At 38.0% G+C, this 23,868-nt stretch overlaps 1 protein-coding gene across 7 annotated transcripts in view; it reads left to right on the top strand.

The window, feature by feature from the left end:
• INTU (inturned planar cell polarity protein) overlaps nucleotides 1-23,868 on the top strand; it is a 90,934-nt gene that overhangs the window by 23,266 nt on the left and 43,800 nt on the right. For all 7 annotated transcript variants that reach the window (XM_045990507.1, XM_045990517.1, XM_045990498.1 and 4 more), the window contains exons 3-4: nucleotides 3,952-4,037; nucleotides 21,092-21,295. In XM_045990507.1, coding sequence (XP_045846463.1) covers nucleotides 3,952-4,037; nucleotides 21,092-21,295 — 290 coding nt within the window. The remainder of the gene's footprint in view (nucleotides 1-3,951; nucleotides 4,038-21,091; nucleotides 21,296-23,868) is intronic.

Raw genomic sequence — 23,868 nt, 5'->3', positions numbered from 1 at the left:
CTAAAACAGATCTGTGAACCATGACCTGTAGGTCATGTCAGGCCTACCACTCATTTTTGTAGTCTGAAAACTGAGAATGGTTTTTACCTTCTCATTGATTAAAAAATAAAATTGAAAGAACAATATTTTATTATATATGAAAATTATGTGAAATTCACATTAGTGTTCATAAATAAAATTATATGGAACACAGCCATATTCATGTGTTTATTGTCTATTGCCGCTTTCGAGCTACAGTTGTAGAGTAGAGTAGTTAGTTGCTACAACAAAAACCATATGGCCTGCAGAGCTTGAAATATTTACTTATCTGGTCCTTTACAGAAAGTGTGCTCATCCCAGATGTAAAAGAAGGAAAACTATGTGCATGAAGACATTTATTTAAGCATTTTCTAAGAATAAAAAATAGAAAGAATGAAAATGTAAAACTGGAGGATGATTATTTTAATTATAATTTAATAAATGTATGCATTACTTGACTATTAAAATAGTAATCTAAACACTGTGTACCAATATAAAAATTCTTAATACTTGAGAGGTTTAAAAGGATGAAATTCCTTTATACATTTTTAGTGTCAATATAAGTAAAGACTAAAAGTAATTTGTGAAAATAATTATGGCTATGAGTGCTGGGGCCATCAATAATTTTTTTAACATTTCTGTAGTATTATTTTCTATTTCAATGAGAAATAAAAACCTTGCACCAGTTTCTTATCAGGCAACATTAGGGAATGTGATCTTTTCTTAATCAAATATTTTGAGTGATTATTACAATATATGAGACACAATTATTCAAGGATTTCTAGAATGATAGGTTAGGAGAGACCTTAATTTTCTGCTTATGCCTGCATATTATAAATGAGAAATTGATATTGGAGCTCAAAAAATACATAGTGAAGGCAATTCTCTCAGAATTTAAGAATTTTTCAGTAAATGTCTTGACAGTAAATGCATTAACTTGATTGTATAAAATGACAGTATGGTAACTGTGTTTCAGAACCCAGATTTTCTTCCCCGAAAGTCAAATTCAGTTTCATTTAAAAGACCAATTTAAACTCACAGTCTGATCCCACCCCTTTGGCACATGCATATTTCCCAGTCCTTCTGTGCATAAATTCCTTCTTCTAACAAGACTGATTTGTTTTTTTCTCCAATGACCTATTTGTACTCTTTATATATCCTGATCTGTTGTTCTTCCTTCATGGTCCCTGATTCTCATTTGGTGCTTAGTTAGCCAAGACTGCTTTATATTGTTAAGACAGGTGTATTCATTTTCTATTGCTGCTGTGACAAATTACCACAAACTTAGTGGTTTAAAACAACACAAATTTATCATCTTGCAGTTCTGGACGTTAGAAGTCTAAAATGTGTCCTTTTGCACTAAAATCAAAGTATCCACAGGGCTGCGTTCCTTATGGATTCTCTAAGGTAGAAATCCTAGAAATCCCTTTCCTTGGCCGGCTTTTCAGAGGTCACTTGAATGCCTTGTCTCACAGTCCCTTCCTGCATTTTCAGAGCCAGCAGTGTAGCATTTTCAAGTCTCTCTCCGACCCTCCTGCCTCCTGCCTTATAAATACCCTGTGATTACATTGGGCCACTTAGATAATCTCCCCATCTGAACATCCTTAACTTCATTATATCTGCCAAGTCCCTTTGCCACGTAAGGTAACTTTCACAGATTTCAGTGACTAGGATGTTGACAACTTTAGGGGACCATTAATCTGCCTACCACAATGGGGTTTTTTTTTTTTTAGTAAAAATAATGAGTTTTGGGGTTCTTCGGTGCTCAGTCAGTTAAGTGTCTACCTTGGGCTCAGGTCATGATCCCAGGATCCTGGAATCAAGAGTCCCACATCGGGCTCCTTGCTTGGTGAGAGCCTGCTTCTCCCTCTCGCATTGCTGCTCCTCCTCCTTGTGCTCTCTCTCTTGCTATCTCTCTTTGTCAAATAAATAAAGTATTCTTAAAAATATAGGGATTTAATTTGTTTTTATAATAGTAATATTTGTTTAATATAGATAGTTGAGAAAATGAAACAAAAAAAGAAAAAGCCCACACACCCAAAGGCAACATTTTGCATATATATTTTTTCTTTTTTCTACATTTATGTGTAATAGTTTTGTTTTAAAAATAATTTCTTAAACTGTATTCATTTTGTATATAGTATAAATACAGTAGTAAACAAATGTTGACATATATATTTTCATAGCCCTTGATGCCCTTCAGTACACACTCGATATTAAGTAGATGCTGAGGAATGCATCGATGGACTTTCTCAAGTGATTAATTTTACATTGAAGAATTGATTTAAGCGCAGTGCTAAACTGATTTCACCACTTCCTATTTCTTTGACTTTTGAATGTATCTTAATAAAACTTTCCATCAGTAATTCACATTTCTTATCTAACAGTTCAAACAATTTCATGCAGTTCATTTCCTTTCAGCCTCTGACAGGGCGTCCTAAGGACTCCTGTGTGCTTGCTGAGAAAGAACTTTGCCCACTGCAGTGATAAGATGTCCAGAAAGCCTGCCATTTCTGAGTCACAGAGTTGCTGACAGAAACTTGAGGGAAACAAGTATGTGGGAGAATGAGAAGTGCGTAGAACATTTCTGCTATAGAAAGAGAAAATGTTCCACTAAACATTTTAAAATATTATTTATACCACACTCGCTCTAAAATTAGTTTTCATATCTGTTATGACAATACATGTATGTCTCCTACTTTTAGAGCTTTGTTAGACATGTTTTCAGATGGTTCTTCCCTACAACACTACCTCTGTTGTCCAAGGGTGTTCACTGCACAAACATCCTTGAAAAAATAATCCAGAACAAAGACTTTCAGTGCCTTACCTTGCAAGATGTACAAAATATGAAACACTGAGGGAGAATCATCTACCAACACTGTTATCTATATACATGTTTATAATCTGTCTTCCCCAGAGTATGAAGCTCCATGACTGTAGACGTTTTTGTGTTTTGTTTTTTTTTTTTAAGATTTATTTATTTGACAGATAGAGATTACAAGTAGGCAGAGAGAGAGAGAGGAGGAAGCAGGCTCCCAGCCAAGCAGAGAGCCCGATGCGAGGCTCGATCCCAGGACCCTGGGATCATGACCTGAGCTGAAGGCAGAGGCTTTAACCCACTGAGCCACCCAGGCGCCCCCGTTTTTGTGTTTTGTTCCATTGTTTACCTATAGTGCCTAGAACAGTGCATGGCGCACAGTAGGTGCTCAGTAAGTATCTGTTTGATGAATATTAATTATTTGGTCCATTTCCTAATGATATGTTTAGGAATGATAAAAAATAATCTTGGTACGTATATAATTCTATTAATAAAACTCACTGGAATTTTGATATTATCTCTAATTATGTTATAAAAGTAAATTTCCATTTTAACACTGATCTTTATTTTATGAAAGCCACCAAATTTGATAAACATATCCATTTAAAGAAAAACCATGGAAAAGAAACTTTTTTACCAAAACATGCTGTGGATTTTGTTATAGATGGGGCCTTTGAAACAAAGAGCTGTGTGTAGACACAGATCGGTAATAGCAGTGAAAGCCACAGCATATTGAGTTATGATGTACCACATGGATTTAATAAAAATTTCAGCCAAATTTTTTTTTACCGTGGGTTTAAGTGATTAGATTCAATTTTGCTAAGTGCAGTACTTGGTTTATGCTACAAATTTTGTATTTGCCCTTTGAGTTTACATAATTCTCTCAATTGTATCCAAAATGAGAATATTCATCTCTTTAAATATCCATAGATGGTATTTAGTTATGGTGCAACGTTGGGCTATATTATAGTATAAGAAAGAAGTGGAGTGGGAGCTTAGTTCTGCTGCTTTGAGCTGTATAATAATATATAATGAGTTCCGCAGTACTTTGAAGAGGTTGGAATAGATGCTGGTTTTGGATATTCATACAACAACCTTTGTTATTCTGTTTTCAGGTGATGTCCTTGTTGCTGTGAATGATGTTGATGTGACTTCTGAGAACATAGAGAGAGTTCTGTCTTGCATTCCTGGACCTATGCAGGTATAAACAGTCTTTCTTTTGTATTTTATGATTAATTACAGAAAATAAAGATATCCTCTACTGTTTTCTAAGATTCTGAAAATTATCATGTATAAAGTGAATTGTAATTACATATTTGACGATTTAAAACATTTTAGCTCCTGTTAACACTTTTAGCTTTTGGATATTATTCTAGTATATGTGCTGCCTAAGCGAGCACTGGATATTATTCTAAAAAGAGAGAAATATCTACAAATAAAACTCCTTCTATGTAAAGCAGGAATAATGACAATAATTTAAAGCTATATAATGACCAACCTATCATTATAATGACTATATATGTTGATGAAAATCCAGTTCCTAGACAAGTCGTTTTAAATAGTCATGGAATTTTCTTTTCTCTGATTTATTAAAATCACTCTTCCTTTAAAATTTTTTTTTAAGATTTTGTTTATTTATTTGTTAGAGAGAGAGCATAAGCAGAGGGAGAAGCAGTCTCTCTGCTGAGGAAGGAGCCTGATGTTGGACTTGGTCCCAGAACCCTGGGATCATGACCTGAGCCAAAGGCAGATGCTTAATGGACTGAGCCACCCAGGTGTCCCTCCTATAAAGTTTTTTAACTGTGGTTTTGTTTATCTTAAAAACTAATTGTACTATTTTCTTGATTTTTGTGTGTGTGTATGTTATCTTGTTTAGCCTTATTTTCCTGAGCTTTCATTTAGCTACTTAGTGAATTATTTCTCATTCCTTGTAAGTTTTTACTTACAAATATAAATCTCTTTCATAATAGTTATTTTGATAGTCTAAGCATTGACATTTTGTATCGTAGATGACATTTTTAGGTCATTAGATGTATTTTGAAAGTGCTATACTTTCTATTTAGGAATGTTCTGCTCTTGTTAGTATCAGAAATTCACTTTTTCTCTTTTGAGGGGTAGGGAGGATGATATGCTTTAAACAGGTAGATATTCCATCAGACTATGAGAGGATGAACCACTTTCTGGATTGATCAGAGTGAAGAATAGAATCCATGATAAAACAGAATCTTCCTGCATCTGATTTGAGGTTCTGAAATAATAGGACCCATGGTGAAATTCTTTATTGTCTAAGAAAGAACATCTCCCGTATGTTCACTTCTTTTTCTTAACACAATACACATACACACACACACCAAAGACACACGTGGATGCTCTGTAAAAGTAGCTATCTTTGGAAATGCAAAATGAAAGTGCTCGAAGAACTTTGGCAGCCAGTGACCAGCAGCGCCTAGGAATAGAGGATGGAGATGACGATGGAGACAAGGCGGTGTTTGAAATACTAACAATCAGACAGACACCAGACATAATGCTGAAATAGGGTATACTGTTGTCCCCTTTGGTTGTCAGGTATGGAAAGGGGTAGGAGCCAGGGTACTAGGGCACCTCAGGGGGCTCAGACAGCAACTACTTACCCATTAGTAATGAAGAATTGCAGTATTTTAACAACTGAAATAGCTTTACCTGAGTAAACTGGCCGCATGTCAACTCCCAGGTCTGGGCTCCTCCTTTCTTGCCTCTGTCAGTGGCAGATATCTGCCAGTGTTGCCAGAGTTCAACTGGGGCTCTTCTGTCTTCCAAAAAAAATTATGTTTACAGTGGAGTCACATTGTACTTATGTTTAATTAACATTTGCAAATTCAGCTATTCACACTCAGAAGTTAAAAAAAAAAAGAGGAAGAAATAATGATTTAAATATTTTGGTCCAGTTCCACCCACCATTTACATGTCCTTGTTAAGTATGAAGTAGGAGTTGTGTATCTGCTGTTGGCCCAGTTTGCCTTTTATGACGTGAGCATCTTGCTGCATTAAGTGTGGTTCTGTATTTAAACACACACACACACACGCATGCGCATGGCTTTTACATGCCAATATGTACATCTTGTGCCTAAATGAAGAAACAGCAGTTTGTTTTGAAAGTGGAAAAAAAACTGTTTTGAGTTGTTTGAATTTATCATATTGAGAGAGTATGTTATACTCTATCTAGCACATTCTTGCCTTCCTAATGTAAGTTCAGAGTGATTTTGGCAGCATTTAATTTGAGGATATTACCCTGTCATAAGATGTATATTATTAAAATCTTTTTAAGGTTTTAAATCTTTTAAAATCTTTTCTATTTAAGAAAATAAACTTTCTTCTTATTATAAAGGTAGTACATGTTCATTGTAAAAAGAGGAAGGTACGAGGAAGTAAGGGACAAAATCTTTTAAAATCCCATTACCTGAAGATGTTCATGTTTAATATTTTGGAATATTTTATTCTAGTTTAACCCCTTGAGTATAAACATGTATGCATTTGTTTGTTTTGCTAGCAGAATTGGTATTATAGCTGTGTCATGGTCAAAACCAAGCCCCAGCTTTTAGCATGATGTATCTTTAATAATGATTTAAAACATAGTTAAAATTCCTTTAACTAGAAGTTATGTTTAATTAGTAAACTACATCTTTCTTACATCATTAATGTTGAAAGGGGTGTGAAGTATAAGCTTCTTGCTACCAGCCGTGTAAACTAGGAGTTCGTAGGAGGCTCAGGGAGGACAGTAGAAGAATTGGGAAGGGAACTAGTGTTTGTACATACCAGGCAGTTTGTTGGTGCTTTGCTAATATCATTTCCTTTAGTAATTTCATTTATTCCTCATAATAGTCTGTAGGGTACCAATAATTGCGTTTCTATTTTGTACGTGAAGAAAGAGAATCTGAGAGAGATGTAACGGTTTCTCCAAGGTTGCAGAGTTAATAACTCAAGGAACTGAAACTGAGTTCAGAGCATGATCCTTCCATCTCTCACACAACCTGGGTGGGTCTTCATTCCTGCTGGGCTAGAACAAACTGAGCTGGACTTGTCCCTGAAAAAGTTTTTTTTTTTTTCCTGAAAAAGTTTTTTACCTGATTTGTATCTATGGCAGCTGAAACAATTATTCAAGCAGTAAGAGAAGAGGAATGTTCATTTATAAAGAACACCATAGGAGACTTTTCAACATTTAAATTTGGAACTATCTAACAGCAATATTTTATTTCATTTTTTTAAAGATTTGATTTATTTATTTGGCAGAGAGAGACACAGTGGGAGGGGGAACATAAGCAGGGGGAGTGGGAGAGGGAGAAGCAGGCTTCCCACCAAGCAGGGAACCTGATGCGGGGCTCGATCCCAGGATCCTGGGATCATGACCTGAACTGAAGACAGATGCTTAACGACTGAGCCACCCAGGCACTCCTCTAACGGCAATATTTTAAACTTCTGCTCCATGTATAAAAATGGGCTAAATGCTCTTGTCATCTGACAGAAGATGGTCTGGGAGCTATCTACAATGTGGTAATGTGGTAGAATGAGGTCAGAGCTCCATTTTAAACCTTGCTCTGAGCAAGTTGCCAGACTGTTCTGGGTTTCAGTTTTCTCATCTATAATCAGAGGAGATTTGAGCAAATATATCTGAACCCAATTCCAACTCTGCAGTTCTGTGCTTGATTTTTAAGTAAGTTCTGTTATAAATAGATTAAGAATACCAGAATGAAATCCAGAGGTGAAGCCTATATGCTAGGTGAGGTACAAAAAGACCAAATAATTTCTTTTAAAGCCAAGTTTTAAAATTCTACAAAAATAGCTGTCTTAGATTTCTCTAAAAATGTTATCTGTCTTGAAAGAAATAAAAGGCTGGAGAATTGTTCTAGACTAAAGCAGAATGAAATGACATAGAACTAAATGCAGTGGCTAATCCTAAATTGATCCTGGATTGCAGTGGGTAGCAGCTATATTGGGACAATTGGGGAAATTTGGGCAAAGACTTTGAGAACAGTATTATATTTAATATTCAAATTCCTAAGTATGATAATTATATTTGGTTGTGTAGGAGAAGGCCCCTATCCTTTTTTTTTTTTTTTTTAAAGATTTTATTTATTTATTTGACAGAGAGAGATCACAAGTAGATAGAGAGGCAGGCAGAGAGAGAGAGAGGGAAGCAGGCTCCCTGCTAAGCAGAGAGCCCGATGCGGGACTCGATCCCAGGATCCCAAGATCATGACCTGAGCCGAAGGCAGCGGCTTAACCCACTGAGCCACCCAGGCGCCCCAAGGCCCCTATCCTTAAGAGATATGTGCTCAGGTATTTAGCAGTAAAGCATTAAAATGTTACCAGATAATTCTGAAGTAATTCAGCCAAATTTCTTTTGAGTATATAAAGTGGGGGTGAGGATGGAAGGAAAGGGGAGTAAGACAGAGAAGAAAAGGAGAAAGCAAATGTGACAAAATGTTAAAAATTGGTGAAACTGGGTGAGGAATAATGTGTGGGTAATTATTACATTATTGCAACTTTTCCATAGGTTTGAAATTTTTTAAATAGGAAGTTGTGAATTTGAAAAAAGGTTTTCAATATTTAAAACGACAAGAACAAAGGTACAAGTACCCTTCTGATTGCTGACTGTGACCTTTACTACTACAACTCTTATGCACTCATATTTATTCAACAAGTACATAATTATATATATTATAGTACATACCACTCATTCCTGGCTTCATCAGGGAGCTTGGGCCCAAATTTTGTTGTTGACCAGGGTGGATTGCATTAAGCATTGGGCCATACCTCATTTTCCTGGAGCTTTGGAGGAAGCCACCAACTCCTTTCACAGGAGATCAGCCTGTAGAACATTAGTCCTAGACTCTTACCCCTCAAGTATTTCTTAGGCCCAAAAGAGGGGGAAGAGTCTTTTTAAAGGAGATGATGGTTGGGTGCAATGTTTTAACTTCTATTATTTCCTTGTTACGCAAAAGTGATATATAAACCATGGAAAAATTAGGAAATAGACTGGCAAAATTTTTTTTTAAATGTAAATCTTCTCTATTCTCAGAACCCAGAAGTATCATCTGTGTGGATATTTTAAAGTGGAGGACTGACTGATCAGATTTGCATTTTAGGAATATTTCATTCTGAATGGGACAGGAAGTTGGAAAACCAGGTGACTGGCTTCACAGCAGTCCAGAAGAGAGCTGATAAAAGCCTGTGGATATGGAGGAAGGAATAGATTAGATTCAAGATAATGTGAAGCATAGGATAGTGCTTCCTATAGGATAAAGAGAAGTCTAACACGCCTTCCAGGTTTCATCTTGAGTGAGATTGCCTTAAACAGAAGAGGATCGAGGAGAGAGAATTTGCTAAGTCAGATATACTCCTATTCTTCAGAATTGTGACTGAGGAATATTCAAAGCATCTGCCAGACAAAGGAGAAAGGATCAGACAGGCAAATAGCAGTGCAGATGTTGTGAGAGAGATCCCATGAGGGCCGTGAGCAGAGGTGAGAGACTGGTCAGCTCTTGGAGCTGCTACCGATTCTGACAACCTCCCTGGTTCGCATCTGTGAAGAGGATGGCTTGGTAGCTAACAGAAAGAAAGAATTTGCTTGTTTGTTTGACAGAGGCTGAAGAGACATTGCTTGTTAAATGGAGGGGTTGAAGAGAGAAGTAGAGAAAGGGTAATTAAACAAGATTTTGGAAATGATGAATTATGGCGAGCATATCTTCTGACCCAAGGAAAGGTACATCATCTCCTGAACTGGAAGGAAAAGAAGAAAGGATGAGCAAATTGCGCACACACGCACACACACACGCACACACATTTTGAGAGAGACAGGCAATGAGGAATGATGAAACATATCACAGGTTAATGTCCATGGAGGAACAGAAAACCCTTTTATAAGAGGTTTCATGTAAACTATTTTGTATTAGATGGGTTTTTTCCCCTCAGATTTTATTTATTTATTCATTTAGAGAGCATGAGCTGGGGGAGGGGCAGAGGGAGAGAGAGACTCCGTGCACCAAGCACGGAGCCCGATGTGGGACTCCATCCCATGATCCTGAGATCATGACTTGAACCAAAACCAAGAGTCAGCCACTCAACCGACTGAACCAACCAGGTGCTCCCTCCTAGATGTTTCTTAATAAAAGTTTTCTATAAAATATATCTTTAATATTTATGTATAGAAACCCCTTTTTTAAAAAAGCACATAACTCTTAATTATTTGTCTCATCCATTATTTTATCAAGGCAACCAGATATCCTGAAATTTAAAGCTACTTAACATGTAAGCTTTTCAAAATGTCTTGCTAAAGTATAATTATCTTTGCGTAATGGAGCTAACTTTACTTAAATCAGAAGAATGGTGGCTAAAATAATCCTTAAAAGAATTTTAATGGATGGTTCTGTGGTGTGTGTATTTGAGTTTTTGACATGGTGAGGGGAAAATGCCCTTACACCACAGAAAAGAAGTGCAGTTGTCTGCCAAGTATAACATTAGTTAGTTTTCAAGTATGTCATTTTTCACTAAGCATAACAAACTAGTCTTAAATTTTAGGTTGTTTTTGCTGCCTCTAGTGAAATTAGTGAGCTTTTATTTTGAGCTTACCACCTCATTTCCTTTTGTCATTTTTGGTGAGTCACAGCCAGTCTCTCGACCTCTCTACCCACAAGAGTCTCAAACGGAAAAGATGCCCTCCCTGTTCTGAGACACATTTCTTTCTCCGAAGACCACCTTTCTCCTTGTTCTCCACTGGTATGCACTGCTCTCATAGGCACTCCAACAGACCCAGCCAGCCTATCTCTGTGACATCTGCTTCCCTAGGATGCTACTCATCATGCTCCCTGTGGTCATATTTCTCCCGCCATTCATATATATCGCTCCTCCCCAAAGCCCAAGCCTGGAGACAATCTCAGAGCTCCCATCTAACCTGTCATAAGCTCTGGGTTCAGGATTTCCCCAAATTCTCAGATCTCTCACGTTTTCAACACCACCACCAAGGAATACCACCCATATATTTTCTTTTGGACACTCTTAAATTCTCATTCTTAGATAAAAGAATTTTATCTTTTATTTATTTTTTATTTATCTTTTCTTTATCTGATCTCAACCACCAAGCCGTTCACTTCATGAGGTCCTTCTTCAAGGATTTTATATGTTTTTGCTTATATTTGTATTTCTTTTTTTTTTTTTTTTTTTTTTCTCATTTTATTTATTTTTTCAGCGTAACAGTATTCATTCTTTTTGCACAACACCCAGTGCTCCATGCAAAACGTGCCTTCTCCATTACCCACCACCTGTTCCCCCAACCTCCCACCCCTGACCCTTCAAAACCCTCAGGTTGCCCCAACCTCCCACCCCTGACCCTTCAAAACCCTCAGGTTGTTTTTCAGAGTCCATAGTCTCTTATGGTTCGCTTCCCCTCCCCAATGTCCATAGCCCGCTCCCCCTCCCCCAATCCCACCTCCCCGCAGCAACCCCCAGTTTGTTTTGTGAGATTAAGAGTCATTTATGGTTTGTCTCCCTCCCAATCCCATCTTGTTTCATTTATTCTTCTCCTATCTCCTACCCCCCCATGTTGCTTCTCCATGTCCTCATATCAGGGAGATCATATGATAGTTGTCTTTCTCCGATTGACTTATTTCACTAAGCATGATACGCTCTAGTTCCATCCACGTCGTCGCAAATGGCAAGATTTCATTTCTTTTGATGGCTGCATAGTATTCCATTGTGTATATATACCACCTCTTCTTTATCCATTCATCTGTTGATGGACATCTAGGTTCTTTCCATAGTCTGGCTATTGTAGACATTGCTGCTATAAACATTCGGGTACACGTGCCCCTTCGGATCACTATGTTTGTATCTTTAGGGTAAATACCCAGTAGTGCAATTGCTGGGTCATAGGGTAGTTCTATTTTCAACATTTTGAGGAACCTCCATGCTGTTTTCCAGAGTGGTTGCACCAGCTTGCATTCCCACCAACAGTGGAGGAGGGTTCCCCTTTCTCCACATCCTCTCCAGCATCTGTCATTTCCTGACTTGTTCATTTTAGCCATTCTGACTGGTGTGAGGTGATATCTCATTGTGGTTTTGATTTGTATTTCCCTGATGGCGAGTGACGTGGAGCACTTTTTCATGTGTCTGTTGGCCATCTGGATGTCTTCTTTGCAGAAATGTCTGTTCATGTCCTCTGCCCATTTCTTGATTGGATTGTTTGTTCTTTGGGTGTTGAGTTTGCTAAGTTCCTTATAGATTTTGGATACTAGCCCTTTATCTGATATGTCGTTTGCAAATATCTTCTCCCATTCTGTCAGTTGTCTTTTGGTTTTGTTAACTGTTTCCTTTGCTGTGCAAAAGCTTTTGATCTTGATGAAATCCCAACAGTTCATTTTTGCCCTTGCTTCCCTTGCCTTTGCTGTTGTTCCTAGGAAGATGTTGCTACGGCTGAGGTCGAAGAGGTTGCTGCCTGCATTCTCCTCAAGGATTTTGATGGATTCCTTTCTCACATTCAGGTCCTTCATCCATTTGGAGTCTATTTTTGTGTGTGGTGTAAGGAAGTGGTCCAATTTCATTTTTCTGCATGTGGCTGTCCAATTTTCCCAGCACCATTTATTGAAGAGGCTGTCTTTTTTCCATTGGACATTCTTTCCTGCTTTGTCGAAGATTAGTTGACCATAGAGTTGAGGGTCGATTTCTGGGCTCTCTATTCTGTTCCACTGATCTATGTGTCTGTTTTTGTGCCAGTACCATGCTGTCTTGATGATGACAGCTTTGTAATAGAGCTTAAAGTCCGGAATTGTAATGCCACCAACTTTGGCTTTGTTCTTCAATATTCCTTTGGCTATTCGAGGTCTTTTCTGGTTCCATATAAATTTTAGGATTATTTGTTCCATTTCTTTGAAAAAAATGGATGGTATTTTGATAGGGATTGCATTAAATGTGTAGATTGCTTTAGGTAGCATAGACATTTTCACAATATTTATTCTTCCAATCCAGGAGCATGGAACATTTTTCCATTTTTTTGTGTCTTCCTCAATTTCTTTCATGAGTACTTTATAATTTTCTGTGTATAGATTCTTAGTCTCTTTGGTTAGGTTTATTCCTAGGTATCTTATAGTTTTGGGTACAATTGTAAATGGGATTGACTCCTTAATTTCTCTTTCTTCAGTCTTGTTGTTGGTGTACAGAAATGCAACTGATTTCTGTGCATTGATTTTATATCCTGACACTTTACTGAATTCCTGAACAAGTTCTAGCAGTTTTGGAGTGGAGTCTTTTGGGTTTTCCACATATAGTATCATATCATCTGCGAAGAGTGATAGTTTGACTTCTTCTTTACCAATTTGGATGCCTTTAATTTCTTTTTGTTGTCTGATTGCTGAGGCTAGGACTTCTAGTACTATGTTGAATAGCAGTGGTGATAATGGACATCCCTGCCGTGTTCCTGACCTTAACGGAAAAGCTTTCAGTTTTTCTCCATTGAGAATGATATTTGCGGTGGGTTTTTCATAGATGGCTTTGATAATATTGAGGTATGTGCCCTCTATCCCTACACTTTGAAGAGTTTTGATCAGGAAGGGATGCTGTACTTTGTCAAATGCTTTTTCAGCATCTATTGAGAGTATCATATGGTTCTTGTTCTTTCTTTTATTAATGTGTTCTATCACATTGATTGATTTGCGGATGTTGAACCAACCCTGCAGCCCTGGAATAAATCCCACTTGATCGTGGTGAATAATCCTTTTAATGTACTGTTGAATCCTATTGGCTAGTATTTTGGCGAGAATTTTTGCGTCTGTGTTCATCAAGGATATTGGTCTGTAGTTCTCTTTTTTGGTGGGATCCTTGTCTGGTTTTGGGATCAAGGTGATGCTGGCCTCATAAAATGAGTTTGGAAGTTTTCCTTCCATTTCTATTTTTTGGAACAGTTTCAGGAGAATAGGAATGAGTTCTTCTTTAAATGTTTGGTAGAATTCCCCTGGGAAGCCGTCTGGCCCTGGGCTTTTGTTTGTTTGGAGATTTTTGATGACTGTTTCAATCTCCTTACTGGTTATGGGCCTGTTCAGGTTTTCTATTTCTTCCTGGTTCAGTTGTGGTAGTTTATATGTCTCTAGGAAAGCATCCATTTCTTCCAGATTGTCCAATTTGTTGGCGTAGAGTTGCTCATAGTATGTTCTTATAATTGTCTGTATTTCTTTGGTGTTAGTTGTGATCTCTCCTCTTTCATTCATGATTTTATTGATTTGGGTCCTTTCTCTTTTCTTTTTGATGAGTCTGGCCAGGGGTTTATCAATCTTATTGATTCTTTCAAAGAACCAGCTCCTAGTTTCATTGATTTGCTCTATTGTTTTTTTGGTTTCTATTTCATTGATTTCTGCTCTGATCTTTATGATTTCTCTTCTCCTGCTGGGTTTAGGGTTTCTTTCTTGTTCTTTCTCCAGCTCCTTTACGTGTAGGGTTAGGTTGTGTACTTGAGACCTTTCTTGTTTCTTGAGAAAGGCTTGTACCGCTATATATTTTCCTCTCAGGACTGCCTTTGCTGTGTCCCACAGATTTTGAACTGTTGTGTTTTCATTATCATTTGTTTCCATGAATTTTTTCAATTCTTCTTTAATTTCCTGGTTAACCCATTCATTCTTTAGAAGGATGCTGTTTAGTCTCCATGTATTTGGGTTCTTTCCAGCTTTCCTCTTGTGATTGAGTTCTAGCTTCAGAGCATTGTGGTCTGAAAATATGCAGGGAATGATCCTAATCTTTTGATACCGGTTGAGACCTGATTTGTGACCCAGGATGTGATCTATTCTGGAGAAGGTTCCATGTGCACTAGAGAAGAATGTGTATTCTGTTGCTTTGGGATGAAATGTTCTGAATATATCTGTGATGTCCATCTGGTCCAGTGTGTCATTTAAGGCCTTTATTTCCTTGTTGATCTTTTGCTTGGATGATCTGTCCATTTCAGTGAGGGGAGTGTTCAAGTCCCCTACTATTATTGTATTATTATTGATGTGTTTCTTTGATTTTGTTATTAATTGGTTGATATAGTTGGCTGCTCCCACGTTAGGGGCATAGATATTTAAAATGGTTAGATCTTCTTGTTGGACAGACCCTTTGAGTAGGATATAGTGTCCTTCCTCATCTCTTATTATAGTCTTTGGCTTAAAATCTAATTGATCTGATATAAGGATTGCCACTCCAGCTTTCTTCTGATGCCCATTAGCATGGTAAATTGTTTTCCACCCCCTCACTTTAAATCTGGAGGTGTCTTCGCGTCTAAAATGAGTTTCTTGTAGGCAACATACTGATGGGTTTTGTTTTTTTATCCATTCTGATACCCTGTGTCTTTTGATTGGGGCATTTAGCCCATTAACATTCAGGGTAACTATTGAGAGATATGAATTTAGTGCCATTATTAGCCTGTAAGGTGACTGTTACTGTATATTGTCTCTGTACCTTTCTGATCTACTACTTTTAGGCTCTCTCTTTGCTTAGAGGACCCCTTTCAATATTTCCTGTAGAGCTGGTTTGGTGTTTGCAAATTCTTTCAGTTTTTGTTTGTCCTGGAAGCTTTTTATCTCTCCTTCTATTTTCAATGATAGCCTAGCTGGATAGAGTATTCTTGGCTGCATGTTTTTCTCGTTGAGTGCTCTGAATATATCATGCCAGCTCTTTCTGGCCTGCCAGGTCTCTGTGGATAAGTCTGCCGCCAATCTAATATTTTTACCATTGTATGTTACAGACTTCTTTTCTCGGGCTGCTTTCAGGATTTTCTCTTTGTCACTAAGACTTGTAAATTTTACTATTAGGTGACGGGGTGTGGACCTATTCTTGTTGACTTTGAGGGGGGTTCTCTGCATCTCCTGGATTTTGATGCTTGTTCCCTTTGCCATACTAGGGAAATTCTCTCCAATGATTCTCTCCAATAGACCTTCTGCTCCCCTCTCTGTTTCTTCTTCTTCTGGAATCCCAATTATTCTAATGTTGTTTCGTCTTATGGTGTCACTTATCTCTCGAATCCTCCCCTCATGGTCCAGTAGCTGTTTGTCCCTCTTTTGCTCGGCTTCCTTATTCTCTGTCATTTGGTCTTCTATATCACTAATTCTTTCTTCTGCCTCATTTATCCTAGCAGTGAGAGCCTCCATTTTTGATTGCACCTCATTAATAGCTTTTTTGATTTCAACTTGGTTAGATTTTAGTTCTTTAATTTCTCCAGAAAGGGCTTTAATATCTCCAGAGAGGGTTTCTCTAATATCTTCCATGCCTTTTTCGAGCCCGGCTAGAATGTTCAGAATCGTCATTCTGAACTCTTGATCTGACATATTACCCATGTCTGTGTTGATTAGGTCTCTAGCCTTCGGTACTGTCTCTTGTTCTTTTGTTTGTGGTGATTTTTTCCGCCTTGTCATTTTGTCCAGATAAGAGGATATGAAGGAGCAAATAAACTACTAAAAGGGTGGCAAAGACCCCGGAAAAATGCGCTGTAACCAAATGAGAAGAGACCCCAAATTGTGGGGGGGAGAAAGGGGATAAAACAGCTTCTGAAAAAAAAAGAAAAAAAAAAAGAAAGAAAAAAATTTAAAAAATAAAACAAATAAAAAAATACAAAAAAGAAAGAAAAAATATATATATTTAGATGAACTAGTCAAAAAATGTTAAAAAAGAAAAGGGTAAAAGTTTTAAAAAATTTAGCAGAAGAAGAAAAAAGAAAAAAGAAAAAAAAATTGAAAAAAGAAAAAAAAATTGAAAAAAGAAAAAAAAAATTGAAGTAGCCACAAGACTAAAGAATCATAGGGAGAAAGCCATGAGTTCCGTGCTTTGCTTTCTCCTCCTCTGGAATTGCTCTGCTGTCTTAGGAATTGAATCTGCTTTCTCCTTGATAGATGAAATTCGTTCTGGCTGGATATTTTGTTGATCTTCTGGGGGAGGGGCCTGTTGTAGTGACTCTCAAGTGTCTTTGCCCGAGGCGGGATTGCACCGCCCTTACCGGCGGCCGGACTAAGTAATCGGCTCGGGTTCGCTTTTGGGAGCTTCTGTTCCCTGAACGCTTTCCGTAGAGTTCCGGAGGACGGGAATGAAAATGGCGGCCTCCCAGTCTCCGGCCCGGAGGAGCCGAGAGCCTGGGGCCCCACTCCTCAGTGCGCCCCCAGAGGACAGCACCCAATCACTCCCGTATCCCCAGCCTCTAGCCGCGCTCCGAGCTCACCCAGCCCGCGACCAGTTCAAGGTAACCCCGAGCCGAGAGTTCAGTCCTCGGCTCTGTCTTGGCAGCCGGCTTCTCCGTTCTAATAGCTGCGAGCTCTCCGACACTCCGACACCCCCGATCCTTCTGTGACCCTGCGGGGCCTGGGGCCACGCTGGTCCCGCGTGGGCTTCACCCCGGTTTAGCCCCTGGAGCAATGTCCCTCAGTGGAACAGACTTTTAAAAGTCCTGATTTTGTGCTCCGTTCCTCCGCCGCTTGCCGGGAGCCGGCCCCTCCCCCCGCGGTCTATCTTCCCGTCGTTTTAGATTCACTTCTCCGCCAGTCCTACCTTTCAGAAAGTGGTTGATTTTCTGTTTCTAGAGTTGCTGTTCTTCTTCTCTTCGCTCTCCCGTTGGATTTGTAGGTGTTTGCAATGTTTAGATAAGCTATCGAGCTGATCTCCTGCTACCTGATGTAGTCTCAGGCTGCTACTTCTCCGCCATCTTGACTCCTCCCCCTATATTTGTATTTCTATTTATATATACATATTTTGAACATTGCCCAGTAGAACAGATACAACTCTCAGAACATAGTCTTTCAGGCCATCTAATGCTTACCTGTTGCTTGTTTGGGTCAAAACCTCACACCAAGAAATTTCTTTTTCACATCCTTCTAAGACCATTTCTAAAACAGTGTCTCTTCAGCAGTCTCTTACCTTAATCTTGTATTAAGTTTCATCAGAACGTGCTTGATTTTTCCCATATAGGATCTCTAATTTTTTATATTTTTGTTGAGTTTGCTTATTATTTCCCCCTAAATACACTAATTTTCTATCCAGCCTTTTTTGATAGTGTTGTAATATTAAGGACCCATTTTTCAATAGGTTTATAGCAAATATAAAAATTTTAGTAAAGGTTGACTTTTCCATTTGGAATATTACATGTTTTGTAAAGAAACATGATCATTAGGCCTCAGGAAAATTTTATGAAGAATTTCTCCCCTCCTACTTTCTATATAGATTACTGCTGATCTTGACCTAGTTTATCTTTACTCTGAATATATACATATTAATGAGTTTAGACCTCATGTCTCTTTTCTACTTGTTAATAAAATAAATCTGAGACTTATTTTAGAAGAGATGTTTAACTTAATTCACTTTAGGTAGACAAAGATAATTTAGTGCCCTTGAGATACCACAGATAGCTACAGATAAGCAAAATTGAACACAACCGTAAATAGTCCCTCCTTGTCAACAAAAAAGGATATTTAGATATTTGTCTTTTTTTTTTAAGATTTTATTTATTTATTTGACAGAGATCACAAGTAGGCAGAGAGGCAGGCAGAGAGAGGAGGAAGCAGGCTCCCGCTGAGCAGAGAGCCCGACGCGGGACTCGATCCCAGGACGCTGAGATCATGACCCAAGGGTAAGGCAGATGCTTTAACCCACCGAGCCACCCAGGCGCCCTGGATATTTGTCTTTTGGAATGTTTTATTCATCAGGCAGATTTATTTTATAGTATAACAGTTGGATGGTCTAGTGGGATTATGAATGAATTTTTTAAAAATAATATGCTTAATATTTTTGATGATAAAATATGTCTATAAAGCTCATTTTTTAAAAAGTGACTATATATGTTAATATTTATCACACTTAAAGTTGGCTTTAAAAATTGAGCCTCTTGGGGCGCCTGGGTGGCTCAGTGGGTTAAAACCTCTGCCTTTAGCTTGGGTCATGATTCCAGGGTTCTGGGATCAACCCCGCATCGGGCTCTCTGCTCTGTGGGGAGCCTGCTTCCTCCTCTCTGCTTGCCTCTCTGCCTACTTGTGATCTCTGTTTGTCAAATAAATAAATAAAATCTTAAAAAAAAAAAAAATGTGTCTCTTGAGTGCCTGGGTGGTTCAGTCAGTTAATTGTCTGCCTTTGGCTCAGGTCATGGCTCCAGGGTCCTGGGATCGAGTCCTACATCCATCTCCCTGCTCAGCCAGGGGTCTGCCGCTCCCCCTAATTTTGTGCTCTTTCTCTCTGTCAAATAAATAAAATCTTTAAAAAAAATAACATTAAGAATGAGGGATTATTTATTACTATCTTGATAATAACTTTTTAAAAGATTTATTTATTTGAGAGAGAGTTAACGGGAGAGGGGCAGAGGGAGACAAGCAGACTCCCCACCGAGCATGGAGCCCAACATGGGGCTCAATCCCAGGACCCTGAGATCATGACCTGAGCCAGAATCAGGAGTCTGATGCTTAACAGACTGAACCACCCGCGTGCCCCTATCTTGATAATAACTTCTAAATATTTTCCTCCCAAATGCAACTTAATGTGTACAGTTTTATCTGCTTTTAAATATTGGCTAGATATTTCCCACCCCCAACCTATTGAGTATGATTAACAAATAAAAATTGTATATATTTAGGTTGTTCATGATTTTTTTTTTAAAGATTTTATTTGTTTATCTGACAGAGAGAGATCACAAGTAGGCAGAGAGGCGGGGCAGGGGGGGGGGGAGAAGCAGGCTCCCCGCTGAGCAGAGAGCCCGAGCTCCGAGCTCCGAGCTCCGCATCGATCCCAGGACACTGAGATCATGACCTGAGCTGAACGCAGAGGCTTAACCCACTAAGCCACCAAGGCGCCCTGTTCATGATTTTTTAAAGTGTCCAGTGTGATGATTTAACAAACACATATTGAACAGACTTTTTATTCTTGATCAAACATGAATTTATTTTTTGACTTAAAATTTAATCTAATTTTAAGGGGCACCTGAGTGGTTCAGTGGGTTAAAGGCTCTGCCTTCAGCTCTGGTCATGATCCCAGGGTCCTGGGATTGAGCCCCGCATCGAGCTCTCTTGCTCAGTGGGGAGCCTTCTTCCTCCTCTCTCTCTCTGCCTGCCTCTCTGCATACTTGTGATCTCTGTCAAATAAATAAAATCTTTGAAAAAAAAATTTAATTTTAAAAGAGTCACTATACTTTAATGTTTAAATTTGGAACTCTACGGATTATTATAGTTAGGATATCCTATTTTACTCCTCTGTATTCTGATAAGATTTTAAACATTAGGAATACTTTGTGGTTATATAGCTTATGATGATGTTTTTACTACACCAAATTAGCTATATCTAGTGAAAACTTTTAGTCAAGATACACACTGGTGCTTCTTTAAAATGAACAAGTTATCTTTGGCCAGCTGGCATCTAGACACATATCTTCTTTTCAAGTAAAAGTAATTGAGAAGTGGAAGCTAGCTTTCAACAATTGGAGAATGGTCACATTCTGAATTCTTACCAATCTTGTCTGACATCAGGCTGTGAAAATAAAACTATCTTGATAAAACTTACAATCTTCTCAGGCTCATGGTCCCATGTTGATAGTTTTTCCTCTCCTTGGTCTTTATTTTAAAGGACCAGAAAGAATGTCTGAGAGAAAAATACTTGAATATCATCTCACTTGAAAAGACAGCTAACCTGGTTATATGCAGTTCCTTTTAATCCTGTATTTCTTCTTTTTTCTTTCCCCAGATGAGCTATCAGCATTCATAATACAGTGTTCCTCTTTCTGAATTATGAGATTGTATGAATTTTTGTTTTTCTATGGTATTTCTTTGTTATCAGTATCTTAGAATACAGTGTTTAAATTTAAATAAATGAATTTTTGTACAGAGAATTATAAATTCTTACTCAATAAATACATGTAATAATATGTACCAAAAACTAGGCTAGGAGCTGGAGATACAAATGTAAACAGATTACATAGTCCTTGGGGTGCCTGGGTGGTTCAGTCATTAAGTCTGCCTTCCTCTACGTTTGTGGTCTGGATCCCGGCTCAGCGGGAAGCCTGCTTCTCCCTCTGGGGGCTTGTGTTCCTTCTCTCACTGTCTCTCTCTCTCTGTCAAATAAATAAATAAAATTTTAACCCAAAAAAAAAGAATACATAGTCCTTGACATCAAAGAGCTCATATTCTAGGATGATTTTTAGATATACTCTGTGTACCTAAATGTCTATACATGTACAGACCCTTCTTTGTGAAAACTGCAACTGACCTTTCCCTGTTGAAAAATCAACTTGTTGTTTTGTTGAAGGTAAAACTGACCTTTGAAAATGCATATGCTGTGAAGAAGGAAACAACTCAACCGAGACAGAAAAAGGCACAGTCAAACACAAATGATTTAGTCAAACTTCTGTGGGGAGAAGAGGTTGAAGGTATCCAGCAAAACATCCTAAACACTCCTCACATCGTTATGTATCTCACACTGCAGCTTGACTCGGAAACATCAAAGGAGGAGGTGAGTGCTTTCTCAAACGTGCAAAGGAAAAGAATAAGGCCCTTTTATAGTCTTTCAAGTGAATGATGAGCACTTTTTTTTAGTCATTCTGTGTCTTTATGGTTGTGGTATGTCTCTTACACATAGCATCATGATAAGCTTCATGAGTCCATTTATATAGATTATTGAAATATTTGAATTTTTTCTATCATCTTCTTTAAAGATTTCTATTTTAATGACTTTTTCCATAATATTTTTCTTACCTGTCATTGTTTACTATATACTCTATTTTGTGTGATTGCTTTTAAAATTTTATCATATTTGTCTTAGCAGATTCTGTAATGCTGCTTTAACTCTTTTTCAAAATAATTCAAGGTCCTTAGTATACCTTAATTCAGATTATCCCCTCTTCACATACATGCTATTTTCCTGAGTATTTTAGTGCTATCATTTTTAAAAAATATTTATTTATTTATTTTAGAGAGAGAGAGCACACGTACATGCACACAAATAGGGCTAGGGGCAAAGGGAAGGGGAGAGAGAGAATTTTGAGCAGACTTCACGCACAGTGTGGAGCCTAATGTGGGCCTCAGGTCTCACGACCCTGAGATCATGACCTGAACTGAAATCAAGAGTCAGATGTTTAACCAACTGAGCCAGCCAGGTGCCCTGTGCTGTCATGTTTTTAATTCCAGAAATTGGACATAATTATGCTAGTTCTACTACTATTAATTATTATTACATTTTATATATTATAAAACATGTAATACATTATAAAATGCATTTTTTGCATTATACTTCATACAAATGAATTTTAAATTTGCATATATTCTTACCATTTTCTTTACTCACTATTCTTTCTTACATCTCAGACTGTTATTACTTGATCATTTTTTTTCTTCTTAAGACATATATTTTAGGCATTTCTTTATAGTGAAAGTCTCTTGATGGTAAATTGTTTTTGTTGTTATTTATCTAATGGTGTTTTTTTCACTTCTTCTTGAAAGGTGCTTTATAATTCTACATAGTATTGGTCAGAATAGGCCAGCCCTATTCTGTAACAGCCCTGATGTCTCAGTGGCTTAGTATAATAGAAGTTCATTTCTCATTTCAGTATAAATGTTCCCGGTCATGTGGCCTAGTGGTTGGAGCCCTTCATCTAATGGTTCCATGATTCCCAAAGGCTTTGGAGTCCTCTATTGGGTCAATTGCATCACCAATGAGAGAAGAGAGAAAGCATCTAACATTCCATGAGACAGTTCAGAGTTCTAACTTAAAAGTTAAGGAGGGCATATATTACATGGAGCACTTGGTGTGGTGCATAAACAATGAATCTTGGAACACTGAAAAACAAAATAAAATTACCAAAAAAAAGAACTTATATTCAAGTAAAATAAACAGTATATCAAATGGTTAAAAAAAAAAGTTGTAACATTTCTGCCCATGTTCCAGTGCCTCAACTAGTTATATGGTCTCTCCCAATTCAAGGAGGTAAGAAAACACAGTTTTCCTGTGTGGCGAGGGAGAAGATGAAGTCAATGCATGGTATTGCTTATGTCATTATGGTAGAAAGTTATTTTCTCTAATCTGTTTGAAGATAGTATTTCTGGGGCGCCTGGGTGGCTCAGTCATTGGGCGGCTGCCTTGGGCTTGGGTCATGATTCTAGGGTTCTGGGATCAAGCCCCGCATCGGGCTCTCTGCTCTGCAGGAAGCCTGCTTCTCCCTCTCCCACTTCCCCTGCGGTGTTCCCTCTCTTGCTGTGTCTCTTTCTGTCAAATAAATAAATAAAATCTTAAAAAAAAAAAAAAAAAGAAGATAGTATTCCTCTGTCTTCTGATTTCAGTAATTGCTGTTAAGTCTACTGTCAGTCATTCCTCTGTAAGGAATCTTTTATTTATTTATTTTTTTGTTTAATTTCTTTCTTCTGCTATGTCCAAACTATTTTTAATTTCACTCTTGTGTTTTCTATTTAAACAATCATTTTTATTTTCAGAATTTCCTGAAAAATCTTTAGTCTGCATTTCAAATCTGTCATGATACTTCTGGTAGTCTCTTGTTGCTTGCTTGTCTTTGTGATTCTATACTTCATCTCCAAGTATTTCATTTGTATTCTGTGTTCTCTATTCTGTATCTGCCCATTCCACCATCTCTAACTCCTAACTCTAACATGTGGTAGTTTGCCTTCTTGTGCCCTTGGTGATCACTGACTAGGCTTACTACTTGATTTTACCTCTGGGAGTCCTGTGGTTAGAAGGTAGGAATGCCTTCCTCCAGAGAGGGTTTGCTTCTGCCACTCACCTAAGGTACTCAGACTTTCTCAGTTCAGGTTTAACACAGTGGTCCTAGGTTGAGCTTACCTACCTAGCCATTAGAATAGTCTGTACTGATTGACACTCTTGTAGGCATCAGCCCTCTGTCCCTCTGCCCACCATTCACCACTGCCCGCTAAGGCCTTCTTGCTTTGCAGTTCTGAGGAAGGGGATTGAAAGGGTATAGAGAAGACGTCCTTAGAAAACTTCTCTACTTCTTACATTTCCAGCAGTTCAGCAAGTTATGTTCTAGCCATAGTTCCACAGTGCTTCAAGCAGAAGGG

Source organism: Meles meles, chromosome 2 (assembly GCF_922984935.1).
Source record: "Meles meles chromosome 2, mMelMel3.1 paternal haplotype, whole genome shotgun sequence".
NCBI classification, from domain to species: domain Eukaryota; kingdom Metazoa; phylum Chordata; class Mammalia; order Carnivora; family Mustelidae; genus Meles; species Meles meles.
The sequence above is the reverse complement of the archived record's forward strand: the minus strand, read 5'-3'. Positions and strand labels throughout refer to the sequence as shown.